Here is a 23,503-nt window from a genome sequence, read left to right as displayed (position 1 = left end):
GATCAAAACCAAAATGGTACCGATAAAAACTTCAGATCACGGCGCAAAAAATTTGCCTCAATACATTCCCATACGCAGGAAAAATAAAGTTATAGGGGTCAGAAGATGACTATTTTAAACGTATCAATTTTCGTGCATGTAGTTATGATTTTTTTCAGATGTACGACAAAATCAAACCTATATAAGTAGGGTATCATTTTAATCGTATGGACCTACAGAAAAAAAGAGAAGGCGTCATTTGTACCAAAAAATGCACTGCATAGAAATGGAAGCCCCCAAAATTACAAAATGGAGGTTTGTTTTTTTTCTTTCAATTTTGTGTCACAATGATTTTTTTTGTTTCGCCGTGTATTTTGTTATGTCATTACAAAGTAGAATTGGTGGCACAAAAAAAATAAAAATAAAAATAAAAATAAAAAAAGGCCTCATATGAGTCTGTAAGTGCAAAATTTAAAGGATTATGATTTTTAAAAGGTGAGGAGGAAAAAACTAAAGTGCAAAAATGGAAAAACCCTGAGTCCCAAAGGGGTTAAATCTGGCCATACACTTAAGTTAGCTGTCGACAGTTCTCCACTGCCCTTATACACACACACACGCAGGCTAGGCTTAGAGTGCATTTATTCTGAATAGGTAGAAGAGTGCTGATGCCCAACTCCTCTAGCAGTGGCTTATCTTCCTGAAACAAAATGACTGGAGTTGCCTCATTCTTTTCTCAACATCTAAATGTCAGGGGAAAGTAGGAAGCCCCCCGCTTTCTCCAAATGCGTATGTTTAGGACCACCTTAACAAAACTGCACGCAGACCAGTGTCATGGTAATACTCACATGCTTGTGGAAGTAGTGACCACAGTCCAGCTTGTGTACTGGGAACTGTTTCAACTCATCATGGCAGATTATACAGGGGTCTTCACCAAAAGACTGTATAAAAGACAAACCATATACACAGTCAGTATTATTAGATCTGCATTCAGTGGGTTGTAGACTGAAAGCCCTATAATCCCACGTAAACCTGTATACTTTTATCAGTATATGTAACTCTATAGCAGTGTTTCCCAACCAGGGTGCCTCCAGGTGTTGCAAAACTACAACTCCCAGCATGCCTGGACAGCCAAAGGCTGTCCAGGCATGCTGGGAGTTGTAGTTTTGCAACTCCTGGAGGCACCCTGGCTAATAAACGCTGCTTTATAGGATGGAGAATCGAGGAAGAGAAGTAAAGTATATAGTATGGACAAAGTAGACATGTTACCTGAATATGTCACCACTTTCCTATTAGCTTTCAAAAGCAGTAGTTACTACCACACATTTAACACAGGCAATATCCCTATCACTGTACACAAACTGATATTAAAGGGGTATTCCAGGAAAAAATAAATATTTTTATAGATCAACTGGCTCCAGAAAGTTTAAAAAAGTTAAACAGATTTGTAAATTACTTCTATTAAAAAAATCTTAATACTTCCAACAATTATCAGCTGCTGAAGTTGAGTTGTTCTCATCTCTCTGGCAACAGTGCTCTCTGCTGACATCTCTGCTTGTCTCAAGAAATGCACAGAGTAGAAAGAGGTTTGCTATGGGGACTTGCTTCTACTCTGGACAGTTCCCGAGACAGGTGTCATCAGAGAGCACTTAGATGGAAAAGAACAACTCAACTTCAGCAGCTCATAAGTACTGAAAGGATTAAGATTTTTTTAATAGAAGTAATTTACAAATCTGTTTAACTTTCTGGAGCTAGTTTTTTTCCTGGATAACCCCTCTAAAGAGGTCTTAAGGCCTAAGCTTAATGACTAAGGGGGGGGCAACAACAACAACCCTGAAACGTAGCGCAGCAGGTTAAAGCTGAGTTTGAAAAAGATCTGACAGGAGACCGTAACACGAAAATGTCTTGAATAAGAAATATATCATGTATGAAAAAATTAAGAAAACAATAAAAAAGTGGAGATGTTTATTCAGGATGGATGCAGACGTCTGGCATTTGCTATGTCTACTAACATATCTATTAGCACAAAAAGAGGACTTTTTTTTTTAACTATCGTAAAACCTCTTTGTTATAGTCTTCATTGGGGGGGGGGGGGGGGGGTCAAAGCTAGGGTTCCCCCCTGGCCGGTATCTTTATATTAAACATACCGGCAATGCAATGGCCGGTATTCATCCAACCAATCCTCCAACTCCTGGAATGTTGCAAAAGATAATATTCCATTGTTTCCAAACCAGAGCACCTCCAGCTGTTGCAAAACTACAACTCCTAGCATGCCCGGACAGCCAACGGCTGTCCGGGCATGCTGGGAGTTGTAATTTTGCAACAGCTGGAGGCACCCCTGGTTGGGAAACATTGACCTATAACTATATAGTCCAACATGCTGGGAGTTGTAGTTTTCGTTTTGGGGCAGCTTCAGAACTATAGGCTGTATCAGGGCATGCTGGGAGTTGTAGTTGGTAACTAACTGCAACTCCCGAATAAAAAAAAATAAAAAAAATTAAAAAGTCACATCAAAACAAAAATGGTAAGGTTAAAAACTACAAATCAGGACGCAAAAAATTGAGCCCTCACACAGGCCCGTGTAAGGAGAAACAAAATTTCCCCCGCATATGCTCATCCTGTGATGTCACACATATATAATTAATTATGCAAATTAGCATGGCCGGTATTTATTTATTTTTTTTATTACAAGAAAGGTGGCAACCCTAGTCACAGGAGACCATGTCAAGCAGCCTATATCCATAGTCTTATGTGTCACCCAATGAAACTAAGGGGAAAAACTGATAACATTTGTCTAATTTAGGCAAGCAATGGATTCCTAGTTATCAATTTGGTGTATGCATAAAGGGTGAGGGGTTCTCTCCTCCATAGTGACTGACAGACTGTCATATCAGCATACACAGCAGTCAGCCTCAGTAAATGTTGAGAGCTGTGTCATCAGCTTGTGTGGAGTTCTAGGATCTAACCTCTAAATCATCAGAATTCTTCCATTTGTTTTTCGCTCCTCCGGTGACCACCCTCCACGGCTGCTTTGGCTGAGGTGGAGGTGGAGAAGGCTGTGCCACAGCAAATCCGGAATTAGACACGTTCAGTCCAGTTATGTTCTGTAGAGAAAGAATAGGAGATGTCACCTGAAGAGAGGTAATAGGATAAAAAGGTCTTCGTTCTGATGGTCCAGACAGGAGCCAGTCTCACCTGGGAGGCTGCGGGCGGTGGGCTCTTGGCCTGGCAGTCCAGTATGTGTTCTGTCACCCTACAAATAATTTCTTCATGCGACAAACCAGATAGAGTGCTGTTATTTCGGACACGGAAATCCTTGATAAAGCCGGTGAGTTCAGCACTGCAAAATAAATAAAATAAATACATACATAAAATAAATGAATACATAATTATATAAATAAATAAAATAATAATAAATACATGAATAAAATAAATAAATTGAATAGAGGTAATAGGATAAAAACATAAATACATAAATAAATAATATAAGAGATTTGTTATTTAGGGTTATTCCTTAACCCCTTAAGGGTTTTTTCCTCCTTACATTTTAAAAATCATAACCCTTTAACCCCTTCAGGACGGAGCCCATTTTGGCCTTAAGGACCGGAGCGTTTTTTGCACATCTGACCACTGTCACTTTAAACATTAATAACTCTGGAATGCTTTTAGTTATCATTCTGATTCCGAGATTGTTTTTTCGTGACATATTCTACTTTAACATGGTGGTAAATTTTTGTCGATACTTGCATCCTTTCTTGGTGAAAAATCCGTAAATTTGATGAAAAATGTGAAAATTTAGCATTTTTCTAACTTTGAAGATCTCTGCTTGTAAGGAAAATGGATATTACGAATACATTTTTTTTTGGTTCACATATACAATATGTCTACTTTATGTTTGCATCATAAAATTGACGTGTTTTTACTTTTGGAAGACATCAGAGGGCTTCAAAGTTCTGCAGCAATTTTCCGATTTTTCACAAAATTTTCAAACTCAGTATTTTTCAGGGACCAGTTCAGGTTTGAAGTGGATTTGAAGGGTCTTCATATTAGAAATACCCCATAAATTACCCCATTATAAAAACTACACCCCCCAAAGTATTCAAAATGACATTCAGTCAGCGTTTTAACCCTTTAGGTGTTTCACACGAATAGCAGCAAAGTGAAGGAGAAAATTCACAATCTTCATTTTTTACACTCACATGTTCTTGTAGACCCAATTTTTGAATTTTTACAAGGGGTAAAAGGACAAAATTTTTACTTGTATTTGTAGCCCAATTTCTCTCGAGTAAGCACATACCTCATATGTCTATGTAAAGTGTTCGGCGGGCACAGTAGAGGGCTCAGAAGGGAAGGAGCTACAAGGGGATTTTGGAGAGTACATTTTTCTGAAATGGTTTTCGGGGGGCATGTTGCATTTAGGAAGCCCTTATGGTGCCAGAACAGCAAAAAAAAAAAAAAACACATGGCATACCATTTTGGAAACTAGACCCCTCGGGGAATGTAACATGGGATAAAGTGAACCTTAATACCCCACAGGTGTTTCACGACTTTTGCAAATGTAAAAAAAAATTTTTTTTACCTAAAATGCTTGTTTTCCCAAAATTTTTTAATTTTTAAAAAGGGTAATAGCAGAAAATACCCCTAAAAATTTGAAGCCCAATTTCTCCCGATTCAGAAAACACCCCATATGGGGGTGAAAAGTGCTCTGCTGGCGCACTACAGGTCTCGGAAGAGAAGGAGTCACATTTGGCTTTTTGAAAGCAAATTTTGCTCTGGGGGCATGCCACATTTAGGAAGCCCCTATGGTGCCAGGACAGCAAAAAAAAAACCCACATGGCATACCATTTTGGAAACTAGACCCCTCGGGGAACGAAACAAGGGGTTAAGTGAACCTTTATACCCCACAGGTGTTTCACGACTTTTGCATATGTAAAAAAAAATTTTTTTTTTTTACCTAAAATGCTTGTTTACCCAAAAATTTTACATTTTTAAAAAGGGTAAAAGCAGAAAATACCCCCCCCCCCCAAATTTGTAACACAATTTCTCCCGAGTACGGAGATACCCCATATGTGACCCTAAACTGTTGCCTTGAAATACGATAGGGCTCCAAAGTGAGTGCGCCATGCGCATTTGAGGCCTACATTAGGGACTTGCATAGGGGTGGACATAGGGGAATTGTACGCCAGTGATTCCCAAACAGGGTGCCTCCAGCTGTTGCAAAACTCCCAGCATGCCTGGACAGTCAACGGCTGTCCGACAATACTGGGAGTTGTTGTTTTGCAACAGCTGGAGGCTCCGTTCTGGAAACAGTGGCGTACCAGACGTTTTTCATTTTTATTGGGGAGGGGAGGGGGGCTGTGTAGGGTTATGTGTATATGTAGTATTTTTTACTTTTTATTTTATTTTTTGTTAGTGTAGTGTTTTTAGGGTACAGTCACAGTAGTTTCTCGCTGGCAGTTTGAGCTGCAGCAGAAAATTTGTGGCAGCTCAAACTTGCAGCCAGATACTTACTGTAAACCTCCGCCCATGTGAGTGTACCCTGTACATTCACATTGGGGGGGAGAAACATCCAGCTGTTGCAAAACTACAACTCCCAGCATGCCCGTTGGCTGTCGGTGACTGCTGAGAGTTGTAGTTTTGCAACAACTGTAGGCACACTGGTTATGTATCACTGAGTTTGTGACCTAACTCAGTGTTTCACAACCAGTGTGCCTCCAGCTGTTGCAAAGCTACAACTCCCAGCATGTACGGTGCATGGTGTACATTGACTGCTGAGAGTTGGAGTTTGCAACAGCTGGAGGCACACCGGTCGTGAAACACTGAGTTAGGTAAAAAAAAAAAAAAACTCTAAGTTTCACAACCAGTGTGCCTTCAGCTGTTGCAAAACTACAACTCTCAGCAGTCACCGACAGCCAACGGGCATGCTGGGAGTTGTAGTTATGCAACCAGCAGATGCACCACTACGACTCCCAGCATGCACTTTAGCTGTTTGTGCAAGCTGGGAGTTGTAGTTATACAACAGCTGAAGGTACACTTTTCCATAGAAAAAATGTGCCTCCAGCTGTTGCAAAACCATAAGTCCCAGCATGCCCATGCCGGCCGACGAATCAGGGCGATCGTGAGGTGGCACCAGTGCCACCTTACCCCTGCAGGCTCTGGCTGTTCGGGGCCGTCAGAGACGGCCCCGAACAGCCAGTAATTCCGGGTCACTGGAGACCCGATTGACCCGGAATCGCCGCGATATGCCGGGATGCCTGCTGAACGATTTCAGCAGGCATCCGGCTCCGGTCCCCAACCGGCTAGCGGTGGGGACCGGAATTCCCACGGGCGTATGGATACGCCCTCGGTCCTTAAGGACTCGGAATGCAGGGCGTATCCATACGCCCTATGTCCTGAAGAGGTTACATTTTGCAACAAAAAATCCATACGATGGCTTTTTTTTTGGCACCACCAATTCTATTTTGTAATGACATCAGTAATTTTACCCAAAAATCTACAGCGAAACAAAATCATTGTGCGACAAAATTGAAGAAAAAACGCCATTTTGTAACTTTTGGGCACTTCCGTTTCTATGCAGTAAATTTTTCGGTAAAAATGACACCTTCTCTTTATTCTGTAGGTCCATAAGATTAAAATAGGTTTGATTTTGTCGAACTTCTGGGAAAAATCATAACTACAAGCACAAAAAAGGAGATTTTTTAGACTTACCGTAAAATCTCTCTCTCGAAGGATCCATTGGGGGACACAGACTCGGGGTATATGCTGCTGTCTCTAGGAGGTTTGACACTATGGTAACCAAAAAGTCGGCTCCTCCCAGCAGGATATACCCGCCTCCAGGCCATTGAGCAATTCAGTTTTAGTCCCAGAGCAATAGGAGGAGATCGAGAGGTCAAAGGAAAAAAACATGAACTGTTCGAGTACCAGAAGAAAAATCAACTGAACACCCCCTCGGACAGATAACCGAAAAGGAACCCCAGAAAAGGGTGGGAGCTGTGTCCCCCAATGGATCCTTCGAGAAAGATTTTACGGTAAGTCCTAAATAAAAATCTCCTTTTCTCTATCGGCTCCATTGGGGGACACAGAACCTTGGGACGTACCAAAGCTGTCCCTTGGGTGGGCAGAGAAAAAAGGTCAGGCAGTCAGCTGTACCACCGCCGCCTGCAACACTTACGGACCAGACTAGCATCAGCCGATGTGAAGGTATGAACCTGGTAAAATTTCAAAAAGTGTGCAAAGACGACCAAGTGGCCGCTTTACAGAATCGCCTCGTTTCGGAGAGCCCAGGATGCTCCCACAGAGCCGGTGGAATGAGCCAAAACCCTGAAGGGTGGGACCTTCCCCATGCAGCAGTAAGCTTCCGAAATAGCACATCGGATCCACCTAGAAATGGTGGCCTTGGAAGCAGGCTGTCCCTCCCGACGACCTTTCGTAAGGACAAAAAAATTAAATAAAAAATAAAAAAATCGCACTGATGAAAGGAAAAGGTGAAAGAAAAGATAAGTCCGAACAGCCCGTACCACATCCAATTTGTGGAGTAAGCACTCCCTGGAATGAGAAGGAGCGGGACAAAAAGACGGAAGACGATGTCCTCGTAGAGATGAAAAGGCGAAACAACCTTAGGTAAGAAGGACGGATCTGGCCGGAAAACAACCTTGTCCTGATGAACTATCAGGAAAAGAGAACAGCAAGAAAGAGCTGCCAGTTCAGACACTCTCCTAATGGAAGTAATAGCCATAAGAAAAGCCACCTCCCAGGATAGGAGGCGAAGGGGAACCTCCCTAAGAGGCTCAAAAGGTGCGTCCTGGAGAGCGCCTAGAACGAAGTTCAAGTCCCAAGAGGGAAAAGGGAACCGGTAAGGGGGGACAGCATGTGCCACGCCCTGAAGGAAGGTCCGGACATGCGAATTGGAAGCCAAAGGACGCTGAAGAGAATGGAAAGGGCCGAAACCTGACCCTTAAGGGAGCGAGAGCCAGCCCTTCTTTCAACCCAGACTGCAAAAAAGGAGAGGAGACGGGAAACGGAAAAGGTAACTGGAGAAAAAACGTTTCGCACCAACGAAAGTAAGCCCGCCAGGTACGGTGAAAAATCTTCGCAGGGGAGGACTTGCGAGTCCTGAGCATGGTGAGAATGACCTGGGAAGAGAAGCCGCGGCCCCTTAGAACCGCGGTCTCGACCGCCACGCCGTCAAATGCAGCGATTGTAAATAGGGAAGACAAAGTAGACCCTGTGACAATAGGTCTGGACGAAGTGGGAGACAGAATGGAACGTCTTCCAGAAGCCAGACCACGTCTGTGTACCATGCCCTTCAGGACCAGTCTGGAGCCACCAGAATGGCGGAAACTCCTTCCACCTTGAGCTTCCTCCGAACCCTGGGAAGGAGGGAGGGAACAGATAGGGCAGGACAAAGCCCGACCACGGAATTACTAGGGCATCCACGGCTAGAGCCAGGGGGTCCCTGGGCTTTGACACAAACGTCGGAATCTTCCGGTTGTGTCACGACGCGAAGAGATCCACGTCCGGGGTCCCCCAGAGGTCGCAGATCTTCTGTGCGAACACCTCCGGAAGAGGAGACCATTCTCCGGGGTCGGCTGAGGACCGACTGGTGGAAATCCGCTTCCCGGTTAAGCACTTCCGGAATGAGAATCGCCGAAGTGGCCGGTACTTAGTGTTCCGCCCAGAGGAGGATCCTTGTAACCTCGGACATGGCTGCTGAGCTGCGAGTGCCGCCCTGCCGATTGATGTACGCCACGGCCGTGGCGTTGTCTGACTGGACACGGACAGGGTGGCCCTGAAACAGGGACTCCCAATGCTTCAGACAAGTTATAGCGCCCTCAGATCCAGGATGTTTATGGAAAGAAGGGCTTCTTGGGGAGGCCAGAGGCCTTGAACCGTCTGATCCCTGAAAACACCCCCCCAGCCCGACAGGCTGGCATCTGTCGTGACCACCTGCCAGTGGAGGGGAAGGAACGAACGCCCCTGAAGAAGAAGGGAGGAGCGGAGCCACCAGCGCAGGGACCGACGGGTCCGAAGATTGAAAACAATCTTGCGATCGAGAGAGAGAGGTCCTGTCCCACCGGGCAAGAATCGCCAGCTGAAGGATGCAATGAAACTGGGCAAAGGGTACAGCCTCCATGGATGCCACCATCCGACCCAGGAATTCCATGCAAGTACGGATGGAGACCAGGGATGGTATCCGGAGGGACCAGACTCCCGACAAGAGGGCCAGACGTTTATCTGGCGGGAGGCGAATCCGAGCAGAGGCAGAGTCGAAACTGAAGCCCCAAGAAGACCAGAGACTGGGTGGGGGAGAGAACAGACTTGTCTCAGTTGACCATCCACCCGAAGCGACAAAAAGGTCTGAACAGGGAAGCTCACATTCTTCCGAGCCTGTTCACTGGTGGAGGCATTGATGAGGAGGTCGTCCAAGTAAGGAATCACTGAGACACCCCGCGACCGTAGGAGGGCTATGACGGGTGCCAAGACCTTGGTAAAGACCCGTGGAGCAGAGGCCAGACCGTAGCGGAGGGCCACAATAGAAAATGACCTTCCGGAACTGCAAGCGGATGTACCGCTGATGGCCGGGAAATATAGGAACCTGGAGGTAGGCATCCTAGATATCCACTGAGGAAAGAAACTCCCCTTGATCCAAAAACGCCACCACTGAACAGAGATATTCCATTCGGAAATGGCGGATTAGAAGGTGTTGATTGAGACGCTTGAGACCCAAGATGGGCCGCACAGAACCGCCCTACTTGGGAACCCCGAAAGCGCTCCCTGGAAGGGACCGGGACAATGACTCCCTGGATGAGAAGGGACTGAAGCGCCCCCCGAATTCCTCCGCTAGCGAAGGGGACCGGGGGGCTCCGGAAGAGAAGCAATTTCGATCCGGTATCTGTTGAACACCATGTCCCTGAATGTGCGCCGCCCAGACATCTTGGAAAAATAAAAGACGACCTCCCACCAGAGAAAAATTTGCAGGCGGGGGTGTCCCTTCATGCGGAAGTGGGTTTGCGGGTGCCAGGCTTTGCTGCAAAACGGGCGGAACGATTTTCCGATTTTCAAGAGGGGCGTGCCCGGAAGGAGGGAACCTTTTTGTCCCGCGAGGGCGCCTGCCCCGACCCATTATTGGGACCAGAAGTCCGAAAGGACCGAAAAGCAAAAGACTTCCTACGGGAAGTAGTGCGAGCCCTATTCTAAGGTAATAAGGAACTCTTGCCGCCCGTCGTCTCAGAGATGATCTCATCAAGTCGCTTGCCAAAAAGTCGGGAGCCGGCAAATGGAAGCTCGGTACGAGACTTCTCGGAAGCGGCATCTGCGTTCCATGCCTTAAGCCACCAGGAGCGATGGAGGGCCACTAGGTTACCAGTGGCAAAGGCAGCACAGTGGGCTGACTACATGGGAGCAGAACATAGAAAGTCTCCAGCCCTGCAGCACTGGAGCGCTAGGTCAGACAGTTCCTCCAGAGGAGATCCAGAAAGAACATCTTGACGGAGTTGGGAGGACCAAACTGAAAGTGCCTTCCGACACCCAGGCAGAAGCAAAGGCGGAAAGCAGAGAGGAACCCGCTGCTTCGAATGCAAACTTTGCCAAGGTCTCTACCATTTTTGTCTGTCGGATCCTTGAAGGCAGCCGCATCCGCATAGCCCTAGAGAGGCGTGAGACTGGCGGGTCCACCGAAGGAGAAGTCCACTTTTTAGATGAGGTCCTGGGCGAAAGGATACTGTGCCCGAACCTTCTATGCTTCCTGAAATCTCTTGTAAGGATGCCTCCAGGCGGATTCCAGCATCCAACATCTTGGGTACTGGATGGGCACGATGAAAGGATAATTCAGGATCTACGTCCGAAGATCCTAGGTCCTCTAGATGGAAGGTGTCTCTTATGGCAAAAACCAATGAGTTCACAGTGTCAGCCATATCCGATCAGTCCTCTGAATCAGATGCCGAACCGGAGACTTCATCCGCAAATTCTCCAGGAGAATGGGAGCGTGTTGAGGTGGCCCTGGATGAGGGAGAGGCTGACCTGGTAAGCGGGTCTGGGGAGCCAGAGCGGCGACCATGAGAGCGTCCTCTGGAAGAGAGAAGCCTTAAACCTGCGAAGCAGGGGAGCAATTCCTCAGAGAGGAGCGTCCATGCCTGCCAGAAGATTCAGGGGGAGGACCCTGAAAAAACACCCCGATGACGCTCACAAGCACGGTCAGCATAGAGGGAAGAGGAATGGGTCCTTCTGGAGGGCCAGTGAGGAAACCCAGGCTGGAGGGACGGCCGAAACCACAGAGTCTGGAGGGACATCCGGAACAGATACGACCAGGGGGTCTGGGGAAGTAAGTTGGTTCTGCAGAACCAGACATCTTAGAGTTAAAAGCCTTAAAAGTGTAAAAAGTTACAGCCTCACCCAAGTCTGCCAAGGAGCAGGGGAAGGGGGGCTGGCTAGAATAAGGTACACTGATTGGTTGAGAAAACTCCTCTCTCTGTGCGCACAAAGCGCTTGTAGGAGAGAGTTTTCGCGCCGGAGAACAGTGTAAGGCGGTGGGCGGAGCTAAACCGCTCCACTGTAAAGCCCTGCGAACCGCATGTGCGAAGGTCGGGAGCAGGGAGCGGACGGAGATAACCCGCCGGCAGTTTCCTGGCTGATGGCGGCCAGCGCACACACGCGGCAAAGTGAAAGTAAAAGCGCTGCTGCCGCTGAAGCAAGCATAGTAATCTCTGGCCCAGAGTGCAGGGAAAAAAACTCCACGCAGAAGCACCACTGTACATTCCCCACATGAATAAAGAGAGCCCCTTCCATATAAAAAGGAGGGCTCAATATAGAGAATAAGGAGGGAACAATACCCTCCAGGCAGACCCCCAGAAAATAGTATAAGAGTGGTCACAAGTCAAGGGTCTCCAGAGGTTGCAAGGGCTCATCCAGGACCTGTAGAGAGAGGGAGATATACTCACCTTGTCTGAAGAACTTACCTCATGGAGTCTTCAGTCAGCATTTTCACCTGCAACAAGCCAAGCTCATAGCAAGGCGAACAGGGAGGTAGGGGGACCCGGACCCATGAGGTACAACCCCAAGCGATGACCGTTGGCGAGAGGGGGTTAACAGTACATCCAAGATGCCTGCCACCTTTCGTAATGGGGAAACAGTGAACCGTAGTTCTGAGTCTCCACCTGAAAACGGAAAGGAATAAAAGAACTAATACATTCCCTAACTTGGAAAATAAAAAATATGATACTTTGTCTGGAGAACACCAGACCATGTCCACCTCCTTAAGGCACTAAGCAAAAACTGAATTGCTCAGTGGCCTCGAGGCGGGTATATCCTGCTGGGAGGAGCTGACTTTTTGGTTACCATAGTGTCATAAATCCTAGAGACAGGAGCATATACCCAAGGTTCTGTGTCCCCCAATGGAGCCGATTAATTAATATGTTTAAAATTGTCATCTTCTGACCCCTATAAAACTTTATTTTTCCACGAATGGGGCGGTATGAGGTACCATTTTTGATTGGAAATTACTTTTTCATCGGTTTTTATGAATTTTTTTTATGGTATAAAAAAAGTGACCAAAAATACTCTATTTTGGACTTTGGAATTTTTTTGCGCGTACATCATTGACCGTGCGGTTTAATTGACTAAATATTTTTATTGTTCGGACATTTATGCACACGGCGATACCACAGGTTTGTTTTTATTTTTATTTACACACTTTTTTTTTTTAAATGGGAAAAGAGGGATGATTCAGATTTTATCAGGGAAGGGGTTAAATCACATTCACTTTTTTTTATTTTTTATTTTTTTTAACTTTTTTATGCAGTGTTATAGCTCCCTCTAGGGGGCTATATCACTGCTTACACTGATTGCAAGCACTGTTCAATGCATTGCCATAGGAATGCATTGATCAGTGTTTTCTGCGCTTGATTGCTCACGCCTGGATTTCAGGCTTGAAGCAATCAAACGCCGGTCGGACAGTCGGGAAGAAGGTAAGACCCCTCTCGCTGTCCTCTCAGCTGTTCGGGACCGCCGCGACTTCACCACAGCCGTCCCGAACCGCTCCGCTGAGCAAACCGGCAGTTTATTCTCCCGTGTTAGACGCCGGAATCAACTTTGATCAAAGGGTTAATACCGGACATCAGCCCGATCTACGATGTCAGTTATTAGCTGCGGGTCCTGGTTGCTGATAGCAACCGGAAACCCGCAGATACGAAGCGCGTTTCAAAGATTGGGAGCTGGCCACGGACGTAAATATACGTCTGTGGTCGTTAATGGGTTAATAACCGATTGTTGGGATCCCTAAAATTTTACAAAAATTTAAACCAATTGTCCTGGATGTAGATACGCACACTCAGCAGCGGTGCCTTCCACTGTCTATGGGTCTTTTGAACTTAGCCGGATTCAGTGCTCAGCCCAAAGATTAGTGTTTCTTAACCAGGGTGCCTCCAGCTGTCGGAAAACTACAACACCCATCATGCCCGGACAGCCTTTGGCTGTCCGGGCATGCTGGGAGTTGTAGATTTGCAACAGCTAGAGGGACTCTGGTTGGGAAATAATGTCATAGATGACCGATAGAGCAGTAGCAGAGCATCCATTCACCCAGAAGATAAATGTTAATTTAGACCTCCAATGATCAGCTAGTTATCCCCTATATAACTTAATTTTGGCACATCCATTTTTAACTTCTTTATGTACTAGAAATACTTTCTAAAAAAAAAAAGAAAAAAAAAGTAACAAATAGTTCAGAATTCAAGATTAATAAGTGCAATAGCTCAAATAATGTAGACTAAATAAATTTTTAATTGGAACCTATGTGTTCCCAGTCTCTTCCTTTATACACATTAAGGATCCAATGATAGGAGGTAGCACTCTTTCCTAAAGGTAGATATTGGCAGAAAGAAAAGTAAGGCAGGCTGGATTTCAAGACGATCGATCCTCGAAATATAAAGCTTCCACCAGAGGTGTCTTGCAGCAGCTTTCTCACCTATCCCCATTCAGAGTACACTTGGGTAAAGACAAATACATAGGGGACTGGAAGAGGTAGCGGTTAGCCAAATATGTGTAAGACTGACCGCTATCTAAAACGGTGTTTAAATGGTCTAGTAACTTTGCTTGGCTTACAACACTTTATGTGCCATTCAACCCTAGAGTTGCAACTTGGAAACCAACATTACTAGGGGAACAGCATTAAAAGGGGTACTCCACTGGAAAACATTTTTTTTTATCAACTGGTGCCAGAAAGTTAAACAGATTTGTAAATTACTTCTATAAAAAAAATCTTAATCCTTCCAGTACTTATCAGCTGCTGTATGCTCCAGAGGAAGTTCTTTTCTTTTTGAATTTCTTTTCTGTCTGTCCACAGTGCTCTCTGCTGACACCTCTGTATATGTCAGGAACTATCCAGAGCAGGAGAGGTTTGCTATAGGGATTTGCTACTACTCTGGAGAGTTCCCAAAATGGACAGAGGTGTCAGCAGAGAGCACTGTGGTCAGACAAATTTCAAAAAGAAAAGAACTTCCTGTGGATCATACAGCAGCTGATAAGTACTGGAAGGATTAAGATTTTTTAATAGAAGTAATTTACAAATCTGTTTACCTTTCCGGCACCAGTTGATAGAAAAAAAAAAATAATGTTTTCCAGTGGATGTTTCCAGTGGAGTACCTCTTTAACCCCTTAAGGATGCAGCCCTTTTTCACCTTAAGGACTGAGCCCTTTTTCGCAATTATGACCACCGTCGCTTTACAAATTAATAACGCGAAAGCGCTTTTACCGAATATTCTGATTCTGAGACTGTTTTTTCGTGACATATTCTACTTTATTTTGGTGGTAAATTTTTGGCGTTAATTGCATCCTTTTTTGGTGAAAAATCTTAAAATTTCATGAAAATTTAGCATTTTTCTAACTTTGAAGCTCTCTAATTGTAAGGAAAACGGATATTCCAAATACATTTTTATTTTTCTTCACAAATACAATATGTCCACCTTATGTTGGCATCATAAAATGGACATATTTTTGCTTTTTGAAAAAATTAGAGGGCTTCAAAGTAGAGCAGCAATTTTCAAACATTTCATGAAAATTGCTAAATCTGAAGGGACAGATGTTACAAAACTACAACTCCCAGCATGCCTGGGCAGTCAAGGCATGCCGAGAGTTGGAGTTTGGCAACCTCTGGAGGGCTACTGTTTGGGCACCACTGTAACAGTGGTCTCCAAACTGTGACCCTCCAGATGTTGCAAAACTACAACTCCCAGCATGCCCAGACAGCCTTTGGCTGTCTGGGCATGCTGGGAGTTGCAGTTTGGCCCCCCCTAGTGGTTGCCACAGTAAAGATCGATTTACTTTCACTTTCAATCCCCCCCCCACTGTCGATTCCCTACCTGATCAGGATCCTGCAGGCTCCAGCGAAGATCCCAGGTCCCCAGGCATCCTCTCCTGCAGGTACGGCCTCCATCTTCTTCCCAGAGCCCCTCGACATCCAGGGGCGGGCAGAACGGGGGGTTGCCATGGCAACCCCCTCTCCTGCGCTGCCATTGGTCAGAACTCCGTTCTGAGTAATGGCAGGGGATAGGAGTAGATCGCAGCTTTGCGACCTCACTCCTATCCTTTAGGCTGATCGGGGCTGTTGCTGACAACTCCGATCAGCCCTATTTTCCGGGTGATCGGGTCACCAGAGACCCGATCAGCCCGGAATTGGAGAAAATCGCATGTCTGAATTGACATGCGATTTTCTCCGATCGCCGACATGGGGGGGTCTCAGGACCCCCTGGGCGATGTGCCAGGGTGCCTGCTGAATGATTTCAGCAGGCATCCGGCTCCGGTCCCCAACCGGCTAGCGGTGGGGACCGGATTTCCCACGGGCGTATGGATACGCCCTCGGTCCTTAAGGACTCGGAATGCAGGGCGTATCCATACGCCCTGTGTCCTGAAGAGGTTAAAGAAACGATCCAGGATTAGAAAAAAAAAAAGCTGATTTCTTCCACAAACAGCACCACACCTGTCTTCAGGTTGTTTGTGGAACTGCAGCTCAGTTCCATTTACATAAATAGACCCAAGTTGCAATACCACACCCAACCTGGGAACAGGGGTGGTGCTGTGTTTTTAAGAAATTAGCTCAGTTCTTTTCTATTCCTGGGTCACCCCTTTAACAGCAGCACATGTATTCTGCTGTAGTACATCAAAGGAGATCAGACTAGGGAGTAGTGGTCTCCAAACTGTGAACCCTCCAGCTTTCTGAAAAACTACAACTCCCAGCATGCCTGGACAGCCTTTGGCTGTACGGGCATGCTGGGAGTTGTTTTGCCACAGCTAAAGGCACACCATTTGGAGAAACCTGAGAAACAAGAGGCTGCATGGAGTTGTAATGTACTAAAGCTTGAGAGCCAAAAGGTAAGCACCAAAAAGACTATGGCCATAAATGCTAGAAGTAAACACAATGTGGGGTATGTACAATAAAAAGTAAATAATTGGTAGAGACAAGTCAGGCCAGGTAAGGTAAACAGATTTTCCCCAAATTGTTGGGCTTAATACATTACCTTTTATAATGAGGAAATATGTCATGGAGCTCCTTGATGATCTTATCAAATAAGGTAGGTTTAGCAGATGGAGACGGCTGCCCATTTGCCCTCGCGTCAGGGCCCGCTGCCCCGGCAAGTTTTACTGGTGAAGGAGTCGGGGTCTTGGGTTTCTGACTATTAGAGGTAGGAAGTGTTGGAGGCTTATTGACGGCTTTATGTTGGCCTTTTTTACTGGCAGCAGTTTTCTTTCCAGGAGATTTGACAGGAACCGGATTAGACGGTTTCACGGGCGATGGACTGGGCTTAATGGTTACAGGGGACGCACATGCTGCAGGGGACACCTGAAAGGAGAAGTATTTGGTAAAATACATGCAAAATTAAAACCTAAAAAAAAAACTAGGCAATCAAACACATTGCTATGGCTATCTTCCCGATTCCAGTGACTGGCTTACCAGAAGAGGGTACAGCCTGGTAAGAGAAGCTAGCACCCTTTGCTACTTTGTGTCACCACCTAGTGGCAGCAGCCTATACCTAAGATGTCTGTGTCCCACAATGACAAGCCAGAAACACCAACCATACCCTTAGATTATTGCCATGTACTTCAGTTTTTTGCTGCTTAATTCTCTTCTTGTTATGGATGTGAATAAGCGTTAAGCCGTACCCTGTCTTCGCGGGATGTCAACTTTTTCAGGCATATTTTTAATCCACACAGAAAACAAACGGAGAAAAAAAGTGATTTTTGTCTTACCGTAAAATCCTTTTCTAGGAGGATCCATTGGGGGACACAGACCTTGGGTATATGCTGTTGTTGGTTGGAGACTTGACACTGGAAACCAAAAAGTCGGCTCCTCCCAGCAGGATATACCCGCCTACAGAGCCTGAGGTAATCAGTTTAGTCACCAAGCAGTAGGAGATGACCGAGAGGTAGAGAACCAAGACCAGTCCAAGGCAACCAAAACAAAAAATAACTGAACACATCCTCGGACAGGTAACCAAACACCGAAGAAAGGGCGGGAGCTGTGTCCCCCAATGGATCCTCCGAGAAAAGGATTTTACGGTAAGACAAAAATCACTTTTTCTCTATCAGCTCCATTGGGGGACACAGACCTTGGGACGTACCAAAGCCGTCCCTTGGGTGGGTAAGGAATCAGTCAGGTGAACGGCTGGACCACCGCCGCCTGCAAAGCCTTACGGCTCAGAGTAGCATCAGCTTATGCAAAAGTATGAATCCGGTAGAACCTTGTGAAAGAGAGCAAAGACAGCCACGTGGCCGCTGTACAGAACTGCGAGGCCGAAGCCACGAAGTGAAAGGCCCAGGATGCCTCGAAAAACGGGCGGAATGAGCCAAAATCCGGAAGGGGGAATCTTCCCCTTGCAGCGGTAAGCAGACCGGATCCACCGAAAAATGGTGGCCATAGAAGCAGGTCGTTCTGTAACACGACCTTCCGGAAAAACAAAAAAAAGGAGTCACACTGCCAAAAGGAAGTGACAGAGATAAGTCCGAACCGCCCTCTCCACAACCAGTTTGTGGAGCAAACTCCCTGGGATGAGAAGGGGCCGAACAAAAAGACGGCAGGACAATGTCCTCATTGAGATGAAAAAGTTGAAACCATCTCAGGTAAAAAAAGGACAGACCTGGACAGAAAACAACTTCTCCTGGTTTACAACCAGGAAGGCAGAACGGCAGGAGAAAACTGCCAGCTCTGACACCCACCTAACAGAGGTAAGAGTAATAAGGAAAGCTACCTTCCAGGGAAGGAGGCGAAGAGGAAGGTCCCTGAGACGTTCAAAAGGAGCGCCTTGCAGGGCACCTTAGACCAAGAGTAAGTCCCAAGGGGAAAAAGGGGACAGAGAAGAAGGGGCAGTGTGTGCCACTCCCTGAAGCAGGTCTGGACATGAGAACTGAACACCAAAGGACTTTGAAAAGGAATGAAAAGGGCCGGACTTTGACCCTAAAGGGAGCTGAGAGCCAACCCTTGGGCCAACCCTGGCTGGAAAGGGAGAAGGGGTAGGAGAAGGAAAACCACGACCAGAGAAAAAAAGGCTGAGATTCACACCAATGAAAATAAGACCGCCAGGTATGGTGTTAAATCTTCGCAGAGGAGGCATGCCCTCAGCATGGTGCGAACCACTTGGGAAGAGAAACCGCGGTCTCAACCTCCACGCCGTCAAAAGCCGAGACGGTAAATAGGGGTGGCACAGGAGACCTAAGATAGGAGGGTCTGAGCGAGAGGGAAGGCACAGCGGTAAGTCGTTAGGAGCCTGACTACGACGACGTACCACGCCCGCCGGAGACAGTCTGGGCCACGAGAATGACAGGAACGCCCTCTACTGTGAGTTTTCTCAGGACTTTGGAATGGGAGGAAGGGTAAGAAACAGATAAGGTAGGGCAAAACCTGACCAGGAGAGAGGAACGCTGCAGTTGTGGCTGAGTAGAGGTCCACGCCTGGAGTGCCCTAGAGGTTGCAGGTCACTGCAAACACCTCCGGATGTAGGGACCACTCGCCTTGGACGGCTGAGGACCAGCTGAGACAGATCACCAACAGTTGAGCATGTCCGGAATGAAGATTGCTAAGATGGTCCGAAACTTGAGTTCTGCCCAGAAGGGAATTTCACGAAGAAGCAAGCAAAGATAGAATTGCCCTAGTCCCAGCATGTTGATGGGAAGAAGGGCTTCTGGGGGGACCAAGCCACCATAGAAGGGACCGACAAAACTGTCGAGAGAGAACGATCTTGCAGTCTAGAGACAAAGGGGACCTGTCCTACCGGAAGAGAATCACCAGTTGAAGAGGTCGGTGATGAAACTGCACGGTCGCCAGCAACCGACCCAGGACAGTATGCAAAAGCGAATGGAAACTGGAGCAGGATGCCGAAGTTATCTGACTCCTGACAAGAGAGTCAGCCGAATGTCCGGCAGAGTCGAAAGCGGGCAGAGGCCGCGTCGAACTGGAGCCCCAGGGGAGAGGTTAAACTTGTCACGATTAACCATCCAACCGAAGAGAAAACAAGGTTTGGAGGTTGAGAGTAAGACTCCCCAGAGTCTGAGCCCTGGTTGGAGCTCTGATCAGGAGGTCGTCCAAGAAAGGAAACACTGAAACAACTCTTGTCCGTAACAGGGCTATCACAGGCATCATGTCCTTGGTAAGGACCTGCGGAGTAGTGGTCAGACCTAAAGGGAGAGCCACAATAGAAAATGGTCGTCCAGAACTGCAAAGCGAAAGTACCGCTGATGACCGCAGGAAATATTGGAATGTGGAGGCAGGCATCCTCGATGTCCACCAAGGGAAGAACAACTCCCCTTGAACCATGGACTCCAGCACCGAACGGAGAGACTCCATTTGGAGTGGAAAGCAGAAGATGCTGGTGGAGATGCTCGAGAACCAAGATTGGGCGAACAGCAATGCCCGTCTTGGGGACCACAAAGAGGTTGGAATAAAAAACCTTGAAAACGTTCCCCCGAAGGAACAGAGACAATTACTCCCTGGATGAAAGGGAACTGGAACGCGCCCCGAAATGCCTCCGCTAGAGAGGAGGACCAGGGGGTCCGGGAAGAAAAAAGCAGTCCTATGGAAGGGAGGCAAATTCGACCCTGTATCCGTTGGCTACGACATCCCTGACCCAGGAAACCGGAAAGTGCGTGTCCAGGTGTCCAGGCATCCCGGAAGAGTAAGACGGCCAATCACCCGAGAAAAGTTGGTGGTTGGGGGGCGACCCCTCACGCCGAGGTAGGCCTATGGATGCCTGCTGGTGCTGCCAAACAGCCATAACGGTTAGCCGACCTCCGGGATGGACGGGTCAGGAAGGAGGGAGCCCTCTCCCCGTGAAGACGCCTGGCTGGACCTTTGTTGGTACCAAAGGTCCGCAGGACCGAAAGGAGGAGGACTTCCGATGGAAAGTGGTTCTGCGAGCCTTATCCAGAGGTATAAGGAACTCTTTCTGCCCGTCGCCTCACTTCTTGAAGGCTGTGTCTGCATTCCAGGCTATAAGCCACATGGAGCAAAGGAGGGCTACCAGGTAGCCTGTGGCAAAGGCAGCACAGCGGCTGCGCATGGAAGCAGAACCCAGAAAATCTCCGGCATAGGAGCCTCGGAGAGCTAGTCTAGATAAATCCCCTGGAGGGATCCTGAATACTATCCTGGCGGAGTTGGGAGACCATACTGAAAGGGCATCTGACACCCAGGCAGAAGCAAAAGCAGGAAGAAAGGAAGAACCTGCTGTCTCAAAGGGAAATTTTGCCAAGGTCTCCACCTTCTTGTCCGCTGGATCCTGGAAGGCAGACGCAAAAGCCAACGGCAAGACAGTCGCCTTAGAGAGGCGGGAGAACGGTAGATCCACCGAGCAATGAGGTCCTTTACGAAAGGATACGGCGCTTGAACCTTCTTCGTTTTCTGAAACTTTTAGTCAGGGTGCCTTCAGGCGGATTCCAGCAGGGCGTCAAATTCAGCGAGAGAGCTGAAAGTCTTGGGTGCCGGTCGGGCACGAAGAAAGGAGACTTCTGGAGACACGTCCGAAGTTCCTGGGTCCTTTAGCTGGAAGGTGTCTCTTATGGCCGAAACCAATGAGTACACCACATCAGTCATATCCGTGCAGCCCTCTGAGTCGGAGGCCAAATCAGAAACCTCATCCACAAGTTCTCCAGGTGAATGAGAACGAGGTGAGGCAGCCCTGGAAGAGGTCGGGCACGATGAAAGGCAACTTCTGGAGCCACGTCCGAAGTTCCTGGGTTCTCTAGATGAAAGGGGTCTCTTATGGCCGAAACCAATGAGTTCACCGTGTAGGCAGAATCCGAGCGGTCCTCTGAGACGCATGCCGATTCGGAAACCTCATCCGCAAGCTCTCCAGGTGAATGGGAACGCGTTGCGGCGGCCCTAGATGAGGAAGGGACTGACCCGGTACACGGCTCTGGAGAGCCAGAGCGGTGACTGTGGGAGCATCCTCTGGAAGAGGGACGCTTATGATAAGCTGAGGTAGCGGGGCGAGACATATGATGGTAACGCCCGTACCTGTCCGAAGACCCCGGGGATGATTCAGAGGAAACACCCCTATTACTCGTGCGAGAAGCGTAGGGAGAAGGGGAGCGAGTCCCCTCCGGAGGGAGGACCTCTCCAAGGCAGTCACCACAGAACGGGAGACCTGCACCAAGTCGGATATAGACTGTGAGAGGGAAGAAACCCAGGCTGGATGGAAGGCCGAACCCACTGGGTCTGTAGAACATCCCGGGTAGTAATAGCCGGGGGGGGTCTAGGGGAGCAGTGGTGCAGGCAGAACAAGTAGGTTCAGCAGAACCAGACATTTTTGTGTTACAGCTATTACAGATGTAATAAGTAACTAAGGACCTAGCTATCTGTTTAGAAGAAGGAACAGTTCTGGGCACGGACATAGTAATAAAAAAGGAACAGTCTCACCATGGTCTGTGTCCCTCAGACTGCTGCTGTGAGCAGAGAGAGGGAGCGAGAGAGAGAAAATGCTGGACCAATGGCCAGAGGGGGCGTGTCAATTACAAGAACACTTTTGACTGGCTCTGCAAACCCCCTGCGCACAGACAGCGCTGATTGGAGGGTATTCGCGCCATCATGAAAGATGAAATAATAACCCAGATAATGATGGCGCCCGCTCCCAGCCCTGAGCGCACCTTGTGAACGCATGTGCGCATCGGAGGAACGGAGCGGGGAACGCCGTCGGCAGAACACTGCCGAAAACGAAAGTAAAAACTTCTATGCGGCCGGGCAGAAGGAGCGCCCGCCCGCCGAACAGATACGCCGCGGCTGCAGAGGACAGCCGCCTCATACATGCTGCGAACCAAACACACACATGCACGCAATATATAAATGCCACTGCTCAAACCCCAATGAAAACTTTCCCCCATAGAGTAAAAAGGGAGGGAAGAACCCCTCCTGGCCAGTTCCATAAACCCTTATAGAAAAAAGGGTGTCTCCAGCTGTTGAGAGTCCAGTACCTAAGAAAAAAGGGGGAAATATACTCACCTTAGTCAGAAGAACTTACCTAATGAAGCCTTCAGCCAGCTTTTAGTCACCTGCATCATGCCGGGCTTGAAAAGCGAGACGAGCAGGGAAAAGTGGGGGACCCGGACCCGTAAGATACAACCCCAGGCGCTGGCCATTAGCGAGAGGGGGTTGACAGTACATCCAATCGCAAATGGGGAAACAGTGAACGCTATGTTTCTGAGTCCCCACCTGAAAACAGGAAAATAAAAGGAAATAAGAAACTAAACGTCCCTATCTGAAAAAATAAAAAAGTTAGACCAAGTCTGGGGAGAACCCCAGACTAGTGTCCATCTCCTGCAGACACTAAGCTTAAACTGATTACCTCAGGCTCTGTAGGCGGGTATATCCTGCTGGGAGGAGCCGACTTTTTGGTTTCCATAGTGTCAAGTCTCCTAGCAACAACAGCATATACCCAAGGTCTGTGTCCCCCCCCCCAATGGAGCCGATAGAGAAAATTTATCAAATCCTGTGCAGTGGAAAAGTTGCCCATAGCAACCAATCAGCTTGCTTTTTATTTTATCTTTCAGAGGTCTTTTTAAAAAATTAAAGAAGCAATCCGATTTGCACCTTTGCACAGGTTTTGATAAATCGCCCCAATGTAATGCAGTACACAGTTAGTGTGAACTACAGCACGCATTACTGTAACTGTGTACTGCATTACATTGGGGCGATTTATCAAAACCTGTGCAAAGGGAAAAGGGGAGCAGTTGCCCATAGCAACCAATCGGATTGCTTCTTTAATTTTTAAAAAAGACCTCTGAAAGATAAAATAAAAAGCAAGCTGATTGGTTGCTATGGGCAACTTGGCAACTTTTCCACTGCACAGGATTTGATACATTTGCTATGGGCAACTGCTCTCTTTTTCCCTTTGCACAGGTTTTGATAAATCGCCCCAATGTAATGCAGTACACAGTTACAGTAATGCGTGCTGTAGTTCACACTATGGGATGTGTCATATTTTTGTTTCCTGCATGTTTTTTTTCTAGGCATTATACATGCCACAAAGCCTAAGACCATGTTCACACAGCAGAATTC

General features: G+C 47.3%; 1 protein-coding gene across 1 annotated transcript in view; it reads right to left on the bottom strand.

Annotated features, from left to right (window-relative positions):
* TTC3 (tetratricopeptide repeat domain 3) overlaps positions 1 to 23,503 on the bottom strand; it is a 150,850-nt gene that overhangs the window by 5,754 nt on the left and 121,593 nt on the right. Inside the window, 4 exon segments of the mRNA XM_056559619.1 lie at positions 825 to 917; positions 2,943 to 3,080; positions 3,172 to 3,316; positions 16,482 to 16,804. Coding sequence (XP_056415594.1) covers positions 825 to 917; positions 2,943 to 3,080; positions 3,172 to 3,316; positions 16,482 to 16,804 — 699 coding nt within the window.

Source organism: Hyla sarda, chromosome 2 (genome assembly GCF_029499605.1).
Source record: "Hyla sarda isolate aHylSar1 chromosome 2, aHylSar1.hap1, whole genome shotgun sequence".
Lineage (NCBI taxonomy): Eukaryota > Metazoa > Chordata > Amphibia > Anura > Hylidae > Hyla > Hyla sarda.
Note: the sequence above shows the minus strand (reverse complement) of the source record. Positions and strands in the feature narration are given on the sequence as shown.